Here is a 14485-nt window from a genome sequence, read left to right as displayed (position 1 = left end):
GAAGCCAATATTAATATCCCCGGTAGAGCATGACCACAAGAGCAAGAGAACTTCAGCCTTGTGCTTTTAAAAGGCCATGGATCTACTCAGTGACTTATAATATCCTTATATTTTACAAAATGAATTATATTATTCACGTTACATCACTAATTATTTCCCCTTTTGTCAGTGTCCCAGATATGTTGTACTTTGCTAACTTTTGCTGTTGTTTTACCACAGAGATCTCAAGCCGGAAAACCTACTCTTAGACAGCAGTGGATATGTTAAACTGGCTGATTTTGGGCTGAGCAAAGACGGTAAGGATTCTAATAAACTAACACATCAAAAAAAGGTTCAGTTTCACATAATGTTATTGAGGTTCATGAAGTGACTGACATTTGTAGTTTCATATTATGAGAAAGTGAGAGTGAACTTTTCCTACTAAGTTATGCTTTAGCAGAGCAGATTGAAGAAGGAAAGAAGAGGTGAAATCACTGGAGGGTGCCAACTGTTAGGCATATCCCCCATTGATTAGTATCACTTAATGTTCAGTTTTCTTGCTGAGCATGCAGGTCAGAATAAAAAGAAAACTTAACAGTTACTGTATGTGTCTAATGTGGCCCAGCAACTAGTGGCCAACTGGCTAAAAGGTTAGAGAGAGACTCAACATAGTGATTTGTGTTCTGGCTGTTACGTTAGACATCTGTTTACTCCAGCTATTATGGATTACATTTTTTGGCTGACTATATTGAAAACATTTTTTTCACAGACAATATTTTACCCAGTTTCATTATCAAACTAAACATTATTAAACTGAGTCGATACAGATAAATAAGCCCCAACTGATCATCTGTTTACTTACAATAACTGTTTGTTTCAGGAATTGGCTACGAAGGCCGAACAAGTAGCCTGAAAGGATCTTTTGGCTACATGGCGCCAGAAGTCCTTGCCAGGGAGCCATACTCAAGATCTGTCGACTGGTGGTCTCTGGGCATTGTAATATACGAGATGCTAGTTGGGGAGGTAAGTAGAAACTTTAATAACTGGACGGAATAGGCAACTGTTAATTAACTTAATAACATCAAGCATCAGCTATATTAGTTACATATGGCCACAGAGCAATAAGTTGTTTGTGTGGCAGCATTTTTGCATTGATTGCATTTGTAGGGAATATAAATGGTATGCTAAGATATGCCCACTACAATCTATCCTTACAAACCCCCTTAATGTATGTAGCAACAGGTTTTGAAGCCTTCTTAGCCACTTACAACTGATTAGTTCTATAAACTATAGTAAAAGAGAACTTTCTTATGTTCCACATTGCAGAAACCAATGCTGAGACCATCTACTGGTTTAGTCGTCCCGACGTTCCTGGCAGCGGATGCCGTCAACTTAATATCAGGGGTAAGTTACTCAGTAAGTTAAGGGCGCAAGCTGTGGTCTAACCAGTAATTCATGAACAGGTAGCACTATCCTTGCATCCCTTAAATCATTTCCTTCCAATTTGTGCAGTCTAACTGTGTATTAGCCTTTATAGCCATTAACTGTCACACAGCGCTGCAACATAGCTTATCTGCTAATGTTTCTAAGGTCATTCTCTTTCTTTGTAGCTCTTACAGCGGGACCCATTGAAGCGGCTGGGCTCAAGTGAAGAAGATGCATGTGATGTTATGCATCATTATTTCTTTCGAGTAAGTTCATCTTTCAGTCAACTTTTGGTAGCTACAGAAATGAACTAAGGTTAAGGCCACACGTGGAGATTCGGCACTGAGGCAACTTTGGGCGACTATTGAAAACGCAATCGCGTGTGCATTAGCGCAGGCAACTTTTCATTGTAGCCTATGGGGAAACCCGCTTTGGCAGTTCGGGGAGATAGTCGCTCAAAAGACGAGGGGATTAGTCGCCAGGCGAAAAAATCTCCTCGTGTGGACTAGCCCTAAAGGTACAGATGAACTCCCAAAGTTTATATGCTAATCAAACATATTTTAAATAAAATAAAAGTGTAAGTATGCTAAGTAACAATTAATAATAAATGTTTTTATATTGTCTATTAACCAGAGCATTGACTGGATGGCTTTGCTAGAGAGAAGAATGCAGCCCCCATTCATACCTGAGGATGTTAGACTTTGCGAGGATGGAGATCAACATCTAGTTCTAACTCCTCCCTCTGAGGGTTCCTTGGCAATGGAAAAGGAGATTGCGGAAGCCTTTAGGAACTTCGATTATACCGCAATGTAGAGCTCCAGGATCAACCTGCAATGCCAAAATCACCAGCGTGAGATCTTGATTTGTATTTCCCTTCCTTCCTCTGCAGTAGGACCGGCGGTGCCCCCACTTGCACCACAGCTCAACCAGCAATGCCCCTCCTTCTTCCACCTCCACCAGCGGTGCCCCTCCTCCTTCTACCACAGCTCCACCAGAGTTGACCCTCCTTTTACCACCATAGCTCCCCCAGCGGTGCTCCCCCACTTCAAACTAAAATATGGTATCATAAACAGGAGCGCACTTAAGCCACTCGGTAGACCCAGCATTCCTTTTCACTCCATCCCTCAGTGTGCAGACGCCGGGGTCTGTCGGCTGCCTGGGGTTTAATGGAATGGAATAGACTGCAGCATTCACCAAGCAGCTTAATGATGCTCATGTGTATGCTACCATGTTGCTTTCTATATCTTATCCTTCCTCCATAATACCACCAGTGGTGACCACCCCCTTTCAATAATAGTTACACCAGAGTTGCCTTCCCTTTCCATGTAAAATATGGTATCATAAATTGGAACACCATTAAGCCACTCGGTAGACACTACATTACTTTTCACTCCATCCCTCAGTGTGCAGACGCCGGGGTCTGTGGGCTGCCTGGGGTTTAATGGAATGGAATAGAATGCAGCATTCACCAAGCAGGTTAATGATGCTCATGTGTATGCTGCCATATTGCTTTTTATTTTATTTTCTTCCACCCTAATACCACCATCGGTGACCTCCCCCCCTTAAATCAGTTACACCAGCTTTGCCTACCCTTTCCATATAAAATATGGTTTCATAGACAGAAGCCCCCTTAAGCCACTCGGTAGACCCTGCATTCTTTTTCACTCCATCCCTCAGTGTGCAGACGCCGGGGTCTGTGAGCTGCCTGGGGTTTAATGGAATGGAATAGAATGCAGCATTCACCAAGCAGCTTAATGACGCTCATGTGTATGCTGCCATATTGCTTTCTATTTCTTTTCCTTCCAACCTAATATTACCAGCGGTGACCCCCCCTTTAAATCAGTTACGGCAGCTTTGCCTCCCCTTTCCATATAAAATATGGTTTCATAGACAGAAGCCCCCTTAAGCCACTCGGTAGACCTTGCATTCTTTTTCACTCCATCCCTCAGACTGTAGAAGCCGGGTCTTCAGGCTGTGTGGTTTCCAATGGAATGGAACAGAATGCAGCGTTCACCTAGCTGCCTAAAAGGTGCTCATGTGTATGTTGCCATATTCCTTTCTTTTTCCCTTACCCTATTTCCCTCAATTAAATATGACGCGTTGATCCTGGGAGCAAATCCGATTGCCATTAAGGAGTCAGGAAGGAATTTTTTCCTCTAGTTTCTCAGAGGTTTTTTGCCTTCCTCAGGATCAAAAAGCGTAGTTTTTTAATTGTTATCAATAATAAATAAATTATTACATATTTAATTAACTTCCATGTCGCTGTGTGTATCTTTATTCCGGGTATTGGTGTGTCTATTTTACTAGAGAGGGGGAGGGAGTAAGAAAATGGCTTGCAATAAAGAAACACTGAAAGGTTCAGTACCTGTGAGTGACACCAGTCCTACTGCAGGTATGGCTGCTCCACAAGCATTATCACACTGGGCCGGAGAGTTTGTTTATAATAGTTATTCTTTGCATTCTCCCACCATTCATCATCATGGTATGAAGGCTGAATGCTCAGTGCACCTGCTGGTACATACACGCATCAAAAAGCTGGGGAAGAGAAGAAAAATAATTAATAAAATAAACTCAGGGTTTAGTAACACTTGAATGTATTAATAGTGAGAGGCAGGGTGTAGAGGAAAACATTGATCTGAAAGATGCACACAAAGAAGAGACTAAAGTGTTCAAACATCTCTGCGAAGAAATATCAAAACAGGACGATATTTGGTGTCATATCTGGTACAGAGAGTCTGAAAACAGAATATATCAAAAGACGTCTTAAAATCATCACATCATTTCTGCAATGACTTCTTTCCTATCCCTACGGTCATATAAAACGGTTATTTCATTTAGTTACTGTAAAGCAATGTATGATATGTCAGAGCTATATAAATAAAGAATATTGAGAATAGTTTTACAGAAGGACTCACATAAAGCCATATATAGAAGGTATAAAATCCCATGAGTTGAGCAAGAAGAAAGAATGACAGACCAGCACACACAAAGAACCCAGGTAGATAGAGCAATACTGGCAGCTGAACAGCCAGAAGCCCGTACTCTTCATCTTCACTGGGACAAATTCCTTCTGTAAAAAGAATTAGAACATTAGAAAAACATAATTACACAAAGTCAAAGTACATTATTTAGAGACTTAAGCAGATTTGTCAAAATAGGATTTTGTGAACAAAAAAAAAAAACCAGACAAAACTTGTGACTTTTTCCGGAATGCTAGGTTATTTAAGAAAAAACATGACAAAATATTCCCGTGCACATATGAGAATCTCATTGTCCTATTAATTTTCAATGAGGGTGAAAATCTCAAATGTTTTAATAAACTGGGAAAATAAATTAAAAAAATAAAGTCGTCAGAGAACATTCCCACTGACTGCTATACAGCCTTGCTAGCTTTTACTTGCAGAGTTTTTTTATGGCTTATGTTTTTTTCCTTTAAAATGGACCTGTCACCCAGACACAAAAATCTGTATAATAAAGGTCCATTTCAAATCAAACATGAAATCCAATTTCTATTTTTTTATTAAAGCGTTCATAGCTGTTGTAAACTTATTTAAAAATCTCAGCTGTCAATCAAATATTGTCTGCCCCTCCTCTATGCCTTAGTCATAGAGACGGGGCAGACAATTACATTCACTTTCCATTCAGCACTTCCTAGATGTCACTGCTCTCCCCACATTCCCCCAGTTCTCTTAATCATTTAATTGTGTAGCCAGGGCATAGGGGTTGGACATCAGGTCCCCCATTCTGGTGTATGAACAAGATTCTGAGATGATACAAGGCTTGCCTTAATAACAGTGACCACAAAATGGCTTCCGCCTGCTTGCTATAATTATGAATTCCCAGACTGAAGGAAACAAGATTCAAATAATTTATATAGTGCAATTAAAGTTCATTTTGCTTGACTAATGTGATAAAATAGGATTTTGAATAATTTTTTTGGGCGACAGGTCCCCTTTAAAGGAGAACCAAACCCTTAATATTAAAATCCCCTACCCTACATAGACCCCCCTCCCTGCTACCCCCCCAACCTAGGTGTTACCCTCGGTAAATGATCATAACTCTTTACTTATCCCTCGTTGCAGAGTCAGCGCGTCGGAGTTCACGGGCGCCATCTTCTTCTCTTCTGTAATATTTGTGAAGTAAGCGATGTATCGGGCATGTGCAGTTGGAGCAGTCTGACGTTTTTTTAACAACTGCGCGTTCGCCGAAAGTCATGGAAGAAAACCTGAAGATTACTGAAGAGAAGATGGCACCCGTGAACTCCGATGCACTGAATCTGCAACGAGGGGTGAGTAAAGAGTTAGGGGCATTTACTGAGGGTAACACCTAGGCTGAGGGGGGGTGGGTATTTAATATAAAAGGCTTTGGTTCTCCTTTAATAAATTCCAAGTATTTGAGGTTTCAGAAAATCGAAAAAAAACTCAGTTTATGATAAATCAGCCCCTTAAAACATGTCACTGCCATTAGTACACTTTAGGCCTAAGAGGGACTGAACCCCAAAATATGTCATTGCCATTAGTACACTTTAGTACAGTGATCCCCAACCAGTAGCTCGCGAGCAACACGTTGCTCACCAACCCCTTGGATGTTGCTCTCAGTGGCCTCAAAGCAGATGCCTATTTTTGAATTCCAGGCTTGGAGGCAAGTTTTGGTTGCATAAAAAGCAGGTGCACTACCAATCAGAGCCTCCTATAGTCTGCCAGTCCACATAGGGGCCAACAATAGCCAATTACATCCCTTATTTGGCACCCCAGGAAGTTTTTCCATGCCTGTGTTGCTCCCCAACTCTTTTTATTTTTGAATGTGGCTCACGGATAAAAAAAGGTTGGGGACCCCTGCTTTAGTAGAAGCAGTTGCCTACACATCAGTTTGACCAGGCACCTGAAGCAAGTAGAGCAGCGCTGATGACAATAAGGTGACTGGATACAGAGACTGATAGGTTGCCAGCGACAGAAACACAGCAGTTAGTAACCGGCTACCTGAAAAACAAAACAGGATAAATATTAGCGTTCCGACATTTAAGAAACCATTTGACCAACTTGTTTCTTGTACCACAGGGCAGGGAGTGTGGCCTCAAACAAAACGGCAGTAAATAAAAACTTAAGTTAATCACTTAAAGCAAAGGGGCAATATACAGCGCAGTTCAATATGGGCAAAATAAAGGTTTATTGAAATAGTGGTATCAAAGTCATTATAAAGGTGACCTCCCATTTTCCAGCTACCGCCTCCCTCTCAGGTTACATATACATTAATCAGAAGAAGAAATTTGACTGTAAATGTGATTATTGCCTTCCTACAATTGTCTAAGAACCATGGACGTTTGAAAAAAGTATTAAAGCCTTAGTGACTGAACTCATCTTGATTAAATCTTGAACACGGATGTACTTTACATGATAAAAGCCCTTCTCCTAAGGAATTACCACAGGCAAAGAATAGCATGTCTCAAAGCATACAGAAGTAGTAAAGAGGTACAAACCTTTAACAGTTGCCAGGATGAAAAGAGCAATCACGGCATTGTTAATTACACACGTGGATTTGGCCACACAAGACAGAACGGTGTATGGATTCAACAAGTAGCTGAGGAGAATAAGAGTTCCAGTGAGAAATTTCCATTGCAAAGGTTTGTATGACAGCTCCATAAAGAATGGGTTTGCCGAGACAGTAGTGATGTGTAGGTCAGGTTTTTCCCGACTCGTACCTACCCTCCCTCCACCCGTTCCTGCCAGAGCCCGACTTCCTTCTATAGACCCGCGCCGACCCGCCCTGACGATGATGTCACAAAAGGAGCGGGGTGAGCCCACGCGTCTATAAAAGTTCAACCCAGAAGTCAGCATTTGTAAGGTCGTGGGCGGGGAGAGCAGTCAGAAGAGCTTGACCCATACCCACCCATGACCCGGAAAGGGGGGTGCAAGGTTGGCCCATACATCACTACTGCACAGAGCCCTGAGTGTAACCCAACTTAACGCTTGTGGGATGTTTTTTTTTTTTTCCAACAGACTGATCCCCAGCATAAGTGGTCAATCCAAAAACAATAATGCTTCACCGTGTAATAGAAAGCCTTTCCAGAACAGCAGTTGTTATAGCAGCAAAGTTCATAGTCATACCCATGGTTTTGATAAGAGATGGTTGACAGGCAGCCCAGATTCTTGTGGCCACACAAAGTATATGCAATGTGTAGACATTGCTGAAGGCATATATTGTGAGAAAGCCCAGCTGCTGTGTTGTGAATTAAATATAGACAGATTCTAGGTCCAATAACACCCAGTAGAAAGGGTTAAAGGAAAACTATACCCCTCAAACAATGTAGGTCTCTATAAAATAATATTGCATAAAACAGCTCATATGTAAAACCTTGTCATAATAATATACTCTTTTAGTAGTATGCGTCATTGGGTAATCCGAAATAGAAAACTGCCAAGGGCAGCCCCTAGGATCGTATGATTCACGGTGCACACAAACACACCAAACAAACTATACATGTTAGGTCACATGAGCCAATTAACAGACAGAGTTCTGCCTTTTGCTTCCACACTTCTTCCTGTTACAGTTAGAGTTGTAGTATTTCTGGTCAGGTGATCTCTGAGGCAGCACAGAGTCCATCACTAAATGGTGGTTCAAGGCAAGAGATGTAAAAGGGCAATATTTGCTTAAATCTATATTCCAGTTTGATAAGATTCTTTAATATGCCACTTCATTTGATATAAACTGTTGCTCAAGTATTCATTTTCGGGGTATAGTTTTCCTTTAAGAAAGGTGTACCTACTCAATAAATAAAGTTACATTACTCCTGTTTGATATGTGGTAGTGGCTGTGTACTGAGCAGTAATAAGTTTGGAAAACATATTGCCATGGCTGAGAAAAGCTTTGTTCAAACAGAAAGCAAGTATGCCACCATTTTTCCTGATAAGCTGGCTATTGGTTGGTATTGTTACATTAGAGACTGAATAAGGTTACCAGGAATCATGGCTGCTCCCAATAAAATGAACAAATTCAAAACAGTCTTGCACAGTCAGATAAATGAGTTTATTTATATATATATATATATATATATATATATATATATATATATATATATATATATATATATATATATATAATCCCAGCTGCTGCTAGGCGCTAACAGTGATGGAATATGATGTTTAACAATCACCAATTGCCTAAGGGGAAGATCCAGCATGACAAAGAAAGGATAGCTGTGGGTCGAGCATCTCATCCTAGAGTGCAGCTGCCGCATTTTTTTTATATTTTTAACCAATAAATGTTCAATTAAATACACACAATGCAAACAATATTACCATCCAGTAAATACTGTTTCCTTCCCCCAAGCAATACTTACAAAAGAGACACCTTCAAAGGTACATAGTACATCTCAGTTGGTACCCTTAGGAGTTCATGTCCTTCCTGAGGATATTTTTTCAGCTCCAATAAAAGTTTTTGCTTCTTAAACTGCAGAGGAAAAACAGAACATCGGCATTAATCCCCTTACAGTCGGTTTACAGGAACAAGCAATAGGTTTTCAGAAATGAATCCCTGTGGAGTTGGGTTTATATTAAAATCTATTAATAGCTATTCACTTTTCAGATGCATGAAAGAGGATAAGCAATCATAAAGGTTTAATGCTTAAGGCACAGGGGAAGTCTCCTTTGCCGACACCAGTTGAGATATTGCCCCCTTGTCTTCAGCATAAGGAAGGAGTTTTCTTTATTACACCCTGACTCTGTACAAAGGCAACAAAATCTAGAGATTAATGTCTATCTGTGGCAGCAAAATAATGCTAATGGTGTCATAAGCCAGCCATACCCTCCCCCAGTAATCAATTTACCAACATCTCACTTACTTCCTGTCTGTTTAAAGAGGAAACCATCACTTTTCTTTTAATAATTTGATTTACCTTAGTCATGCATTTCTCCAAATTACACCAACATCTGATGTTTTTTCAACTTCCTCCTCTAAAGCAGAGACTAGATTGCTTAACATTCCCAAGAGAGAGATAATCATGTTTAGGAGGAAGCAGATATTGATTGCTGCTTATAGTAAAAGCTGAGCCAAGTAAGCCTTAAACAAAGACATTTACAGTGTTACCCTCCATTTGTTATTTGGAGTATACAGTAACTAACTCCAAAATATTCTTCTAGAAAGTGACATTTGTGATCCTTTTTCATGAATATAAAAGTAATCTTACCATTAATTTGTTGTACTCCTGAACAGCAAGGTACAGGGTTACAGCAGTGAGGGCATCCGTTATCTGGGGGAAGAGAATAAGATTTATTGCTAAATACACAGGGCATCAGAACACATGGCAACAAAAGCAAAATAGCAAGTACAGACAACCTCTGGCTCTGCTATCATCAGAGCTACAGGGAGATGGAGTTCTGCAATACGTATTGAATCAATAAGGCACAATAAACAATAACAAAACTGCAGAACCAAAATATCTGAAGAATGCAAGCTTGAATAGAGTGAGAGTGGGGCAGTACAATCGTTGAATCCACTTACATTAAATTCACCCATACCGACCCACCCAGGAAAAAAACAGCACTGCCAAAAAAAAAAGAAGAGGAAGCCCCTGTGCACATTGGCAGGCAGTAGAAACTACATCAATAACGAAAGCACCTTTTGCTGCAGAGGAATGGTACTGCAGAAAAGAAAGGCACTCCCTCCTAAAATTCTGTAGATAATAAGGTAGCCTTAGAAAATGCATTTATTGACATGCAGGAGCAGTGGTGTAACTAGATATTATGGGGCCCCACAGCAAATTGTTTTCTGGCCCCCAAAATGTCTAGCGGTTGACCTGTTTTACCAATATTTATTGAAATTGCATATGAATCAGGGCCTCATGGGGCTCCTATACCTCCTGCCCCCCCCCCCGCAGCCACAAGGTCTGCTTCCTCTGAAGTTACGCCCATGGGTAGGAGAAAGAAAACTGAATATGTAATTAAGTGGGTCAGCAACTTTGGTGATTTGGGTGTTCAGGTACGCTATTTTGCTCTACTTCTAACAACATAGGCTTCTGCTTTCCCTTACCATCTGCCTTTTTAAGATATATCAATTCCTTTTAATGTGCTGGTATTCTTTGTTTTGAGAAATAAGTCTAAATTGATAACATTATAGATAAAATAAGCAATATAGCAGACATCGCAAAGATTTATTATGACATCAAGTCTGTGTTCCAGGGCAGTAAGAAGTATGGATGCACGAAATCCACTATTTTGGATTCGGTCGAACCCCCGAATCCTTTGCAAAAGATTTGGCCGAATACTAAACCTGAATCCGAATTTGCATATACAAATTATGGGTGGGAATGGGAAAAGGAGATTTTGTGTACTCACCGTTAAATCTCTTTCTCTCCAGTCGCTTGGGGGACACAGGAACAATGGGGTATAGCTCGCACCACTAGGAGGCAGGACACAACAAAAAACAAACTAATCCTTCCTCCTCCTACTATACCCCAGCTCCCAGGCAGAGCCAGGCCAGTTCGTACCAAAGCACAGAACAGGAGGTTACCAAAAAACTTGAAGCCTTAATAACTATATACAATGAAAAGTAGGTTGCAATTATCAACCATGTCTGAAGGCTTCGACCAGGGAGGGAATTCCTGTGTCCTCCAAGCGATTGGAGAGAAAGAGATTTAATGGTGAGTACACAAAATCTCCTTTTCTCCTTAGTCTGCTTGGGGGACACAGGAACAATGGGGACATACCAAAGCTGTCCCAAAAGAAACATGTGGGAGGTAGAGGCCTATGTGTAACTAGCCACCACGGCTTGAAGTACCTTCCTGCCATAGCGGGTGTCAGATCCTGCAAAAGTATCAAAATGGTAGAATTTCCCAAAAGTATGGATGGAAGTCCAAGTGGCAGCCTTGCACAACTGTTCAGTTGAGGACTGATTCCAAAAAGCCCAGGATGTACTCATTCCTCTGGTGGAATGAGTCTTGAGTCTAGCTGGGGGGCTTAGTCCCTGAGCTGTGAATGGCCTGCTTGATCCAACGGGAGATGGTTGCCTAAGTGGCAGTGGAGCGCTGAAGGGGCCCCAAGGGAATGATGAACAGAGAGTCCGACTTACGGACGTCTTCGACGCGGTGCAGGTAGTACAGGTATAGGATCCCTTATCCGGAAACACGATATCCAGAAAGCTCCAAATTACGGAATGGCCATCTCCCATAGACTCCATTTTATCCAAATAATCCAAATTTTTAAAAATGATTTCCTTTTTCTCTGTAATAATAATAATAAAACAGTAGACCCAAACCTAGATATAATTAAGCCTTATTGGAGGCAAAACCAGCTTATTGGGTTTATTTAATGTAGATGACCCAAATTACGGAAAGATCCATTATCCGGAAAACCCCAGGTCCCGAGCATTCTGGATAACAGGTCCAATACCTGTACTTGAGAGCACGCACGGGATCGAGTGAATGAAGGGCCACCTCCTTAGGATTGGAAGGAGAGGGACAGAAGGTTGGAATGGTGATCTCTTGGTTCAAATGGAAGGAGGAAGGTATAGTGCGGAGAACAACCCTATCCTGGTAAAAGGTGAAGAAAGGAGATCTGCAGGAAAGAGCAGACATCTCCGATACCCTGTGAGTCGATGCCATGTGAGCCATTGAATAGGAATGGAAGACAAAGGTTTGAAGGGAGATCGTTGGAGAGATCGTAGTACTAGAGAGAGATCCCAAGTCGGTACAGGAGCAATCGTCTCTGGAACAATATAGACAGAGCCGAGATCTGGGATTTTAGGGATCCCAAGGATAGCCCTATGGATAGCCCCTCTTGCAGGAAGGCCAGGATGTTGGCTACGGAAAAAGTAAAAATAAATGTAATAGAAAAATAAAATCTAACTCCTGATAGGAGATCTATGTCCTAACCTCCTGAGGACACAACGAAACTGGCCTGGCTCCACCTGGGAGCTGGGGTATGGCAGGAGGAGGAGGGATTAGTTTGTTTTTTGTTGTGTCCTGCCTCCTAGTGGTGCGAGCTATACCCCATTGTTCCGGTGTCCCCCAAGCAGACTAAGGAGAAAACATTTTTTACTTCCTTGTTTTGTGACAAAAAGTCACTTGATTTCCCTCCCCACTCCTAATTTGCATATGCAAATTAGGATTCGGTTCGGCCAGGCAGAAGGATTCGGCCGAATCCTGCTGAAAAAGGCTGAATCCTGGCCGAATTCCGAACCGAATCATGGATTCAGTGCATCCCTAGTAAGAAGCAAGAGCTTCTCCTACACCTGTGGTTGGGGGTATCTAGAAAAAAGCACAAAGTACTGCTGTTCCCTGAAAATTAGCTCCTACATTCTGGCAGTATAGGGCTAAAAGGGATGCCCTACATGAATGAATGAGAGAAAGGAGAAACCCACAGAGGTGTATACCATATTAGGGGCCAAAAAAAAAAAAAAGCCAGATCAGAACCTGAATCAATACCTCTACAGGTACTACTGCTAGACACTTTCCAAAAACAGGCCAACTAGAAGGCTGTTTGAACCTTCTGTGAATACGACACCTTAAAAAAACATAACGTGCCTTGGAGTGGAGAAGCAAGAATAGGTAAGTGGGTGAGTTTTTTCCCCGTGTGCTTGTGCCGCACTGAGACACAAAGCTAAGATTATTCACTTACCATGAATACTATCATAGTCTACAAGGAGATGGAAAAGATATACAATGAGCGGCGTCTGAAAAAAGAAAAAAATTGTAAAAATGCAATGCACTATGTGACCTACACTTATAATACATATCTATAAAATCTTACAATTGTTTTGGGCACAGTAGTCACTTTATTGAATTGCAAATAGAAAAAAATTACACCAACCTAGATAACACTTAACTGCTAGAGCTGTTTCACATAATTTAATTATTGATTGTGCCATTACAACATTTGAATTTCAGCTCTAAAAAGTAATATACCATGGATAGTGTAAGCATGAAAAAAATCTATATATGGGTGTTCAATGAACAGTTAGACACTTACCTCATGAAAGACATCTCCAGAGTAAGGGGACACTCCAAGGTCCAACAAGGCCATCCCTTCCACCACTGCAAGAGACAGCCAAAGTTACTCCAGTTTTGCTTGTAAAAAGGAAAAGTATATAACAGTGCTAATGACAGCAATGTCTTCTGTGGCATGAGAAAGCATGTCAGCCATCCTCAGCAGCAATACTAGAGGGAAAAACTTCTGATGTAATGCACGTTCTTTCAGATTTATGGCCTAGTACCAGTTTTGAGGTTCAACAATTGTTAAGGGAACCCCTACCTAACACATAGTTTAGAAGACAATTACCAGTTTAGTGACAATAAAAGCACAAGGCTACAGGCTGTGTGACACAGATATAAAGGTACAGGAAACTGTAATTTGTATTAAAAATGAGAAAAAACCTGAAGATGTTATGGATATTAAAAGTCACTGGTTCTGTGGTCATATACAGTAAAGGCACAAGGCTGCAGGCTGATTTATACAGGTAACTCTGAGTATCAGTCGCGTATTATAAGGGATAACGTACCCCTACTGTAAATTATAAGGATATTAGAAGTCATTGAGTCATTCTGTGACCATAAAAAGGCACAAAGCTGAGTTATACAGATGATTCGGTGCATCACTCATGTATTATAAGGGATAACATACCTCCTATTGTAAATTATATAGCAAATAAAGTACCCCCTCTTGTAAAATATATAGGGATGCACCGAATCCAGGATTCGGCCAGGATTCTGCCTTTTTCAGCAGGATTCGGCTGAATCCTTCTGCCTGGCCGAACCTGAATTTGCATATGCAAATTAGGGGCGGGCGGAAATTGTGCGATTTTTTGCCCTAAAACAAGGAAGTAAAAAATGTTTTCCCCTTCCCACCCCTAATTTGCATATGCAAGTTAGGATTCGGCCGAATCTTTCATGAAGGATTCGGGGGTTCCGCCAAATCCAAATTAGTGGATTCGGTGCATCCCTAAAAATATAAGGATATTATAAGTTACCGAGGAGTTTCATGACCATATAAAAACACGAGGCCGAAGGTCAGGGAACTCCAAGTTAACTTCTAATATCCTTATATTTTGCAACTGGGGATATTTTATTTATTATAATACACAAGTTTCAGTG

General features: G+C 41.0%; 2 protein-coding genes across 3 annotated transcripts in view; one reads left to right on the top strand and one right to left on the bottom strand.

The window, feature by feature from the left end:
• Positions 1-1247: 1247 nt before the first annotated feature.
• Positions 1248-2217, top strand: LOC121399409 (serine/threonine-protein kinase N2-like). Its single transcript, XM_041580054.1, has 3 exons — positions 1248-1383; positions 1590-1670; positions 2038-2217. Exons 1-3 carry the CDS (start codon positions 1312-1314, stop codon positions 2215-2217), a joined length of 333 nt encoding a protein of 110 aa, XP_041435988.1. The 5' UTR covers positions 1248-1311.
• Positions 1942-14485, bottom strand: part of LOC108703701 (phosphatidylinositol glycan anchor biosynthesis class U protein-like) — a 19887-nt gene continuing 7343 nt past the window's right edge. Inside the window, exons 2-10 of one of the 2 annotated variants that reach the window (XR_005964998.1) lie at positions 13365-13429; positions 13014-13068; positions 9587-9649; positions 8741-8850; positions 6881-6981; positions 6286-6383; positions 4320-4474; positions 3770-3939; positions 1942-2232 (exon numbers count right to left, since the gene is read on the bottom strand). Coding sequence is in view for 1 of the 2 variants with exons in the window: in XM_041580053.1 (XP_041435987.1) it covers positions 4097-4139; positions 4320-4474; positions 6286-6383; positions 6881-6981; positions 8741-8850; positions 9587-9649; positions 13014-13028 (585 nt within the window). In the remaining variant the exon portion in view is untranslated. The other variant, XM_041580053.1, reaches the window with a different exon arrangement.

Source organism: Xenopus laevis, chromosome 1S (genome assembly GCF_017654675.1).
Source record: "Xenopus laevis strain J_2021 chromosome 1S, Xenopus_laevis_v10.1, whole genome shotgun sequence".
Taxonomy (NCBI): domain Eukaryota; kingdom Metazoa; phylum Chordata; class Amphibia; order Anura; family Pipidae; genus Xenopus; species Xenopus laevis.
Note: the sequence above shows the minus strand (reverse complement) of the source record. Positions and strands in the feature narration are given on the sequence as shown.

Bases quoted from the DNA above. Each gene is read 5' to 3' on its own strand.
- LOC121399409 (XM_041580054.1), top strand. From the start codon at position 1,312: ATGCTGAGACCATCTACTGGTTTAGTCGTCCCGACGTTCCTGGCAGCG. The intron at 1,384-1,589 runs GTAAGTTACTCA...CTTTCTTTGTAG, and splicing joins CCGTCAACTTAATATCAGGG to CTCTTACAGCGGGACCCATT. The intron at 1,671-2,037 runs GTAAGTTCATCT...TCTATTAACCAG, and splicing joins TGCATCATTATTTCTTTCGA to AGCATTGACTGGATGGCTTT.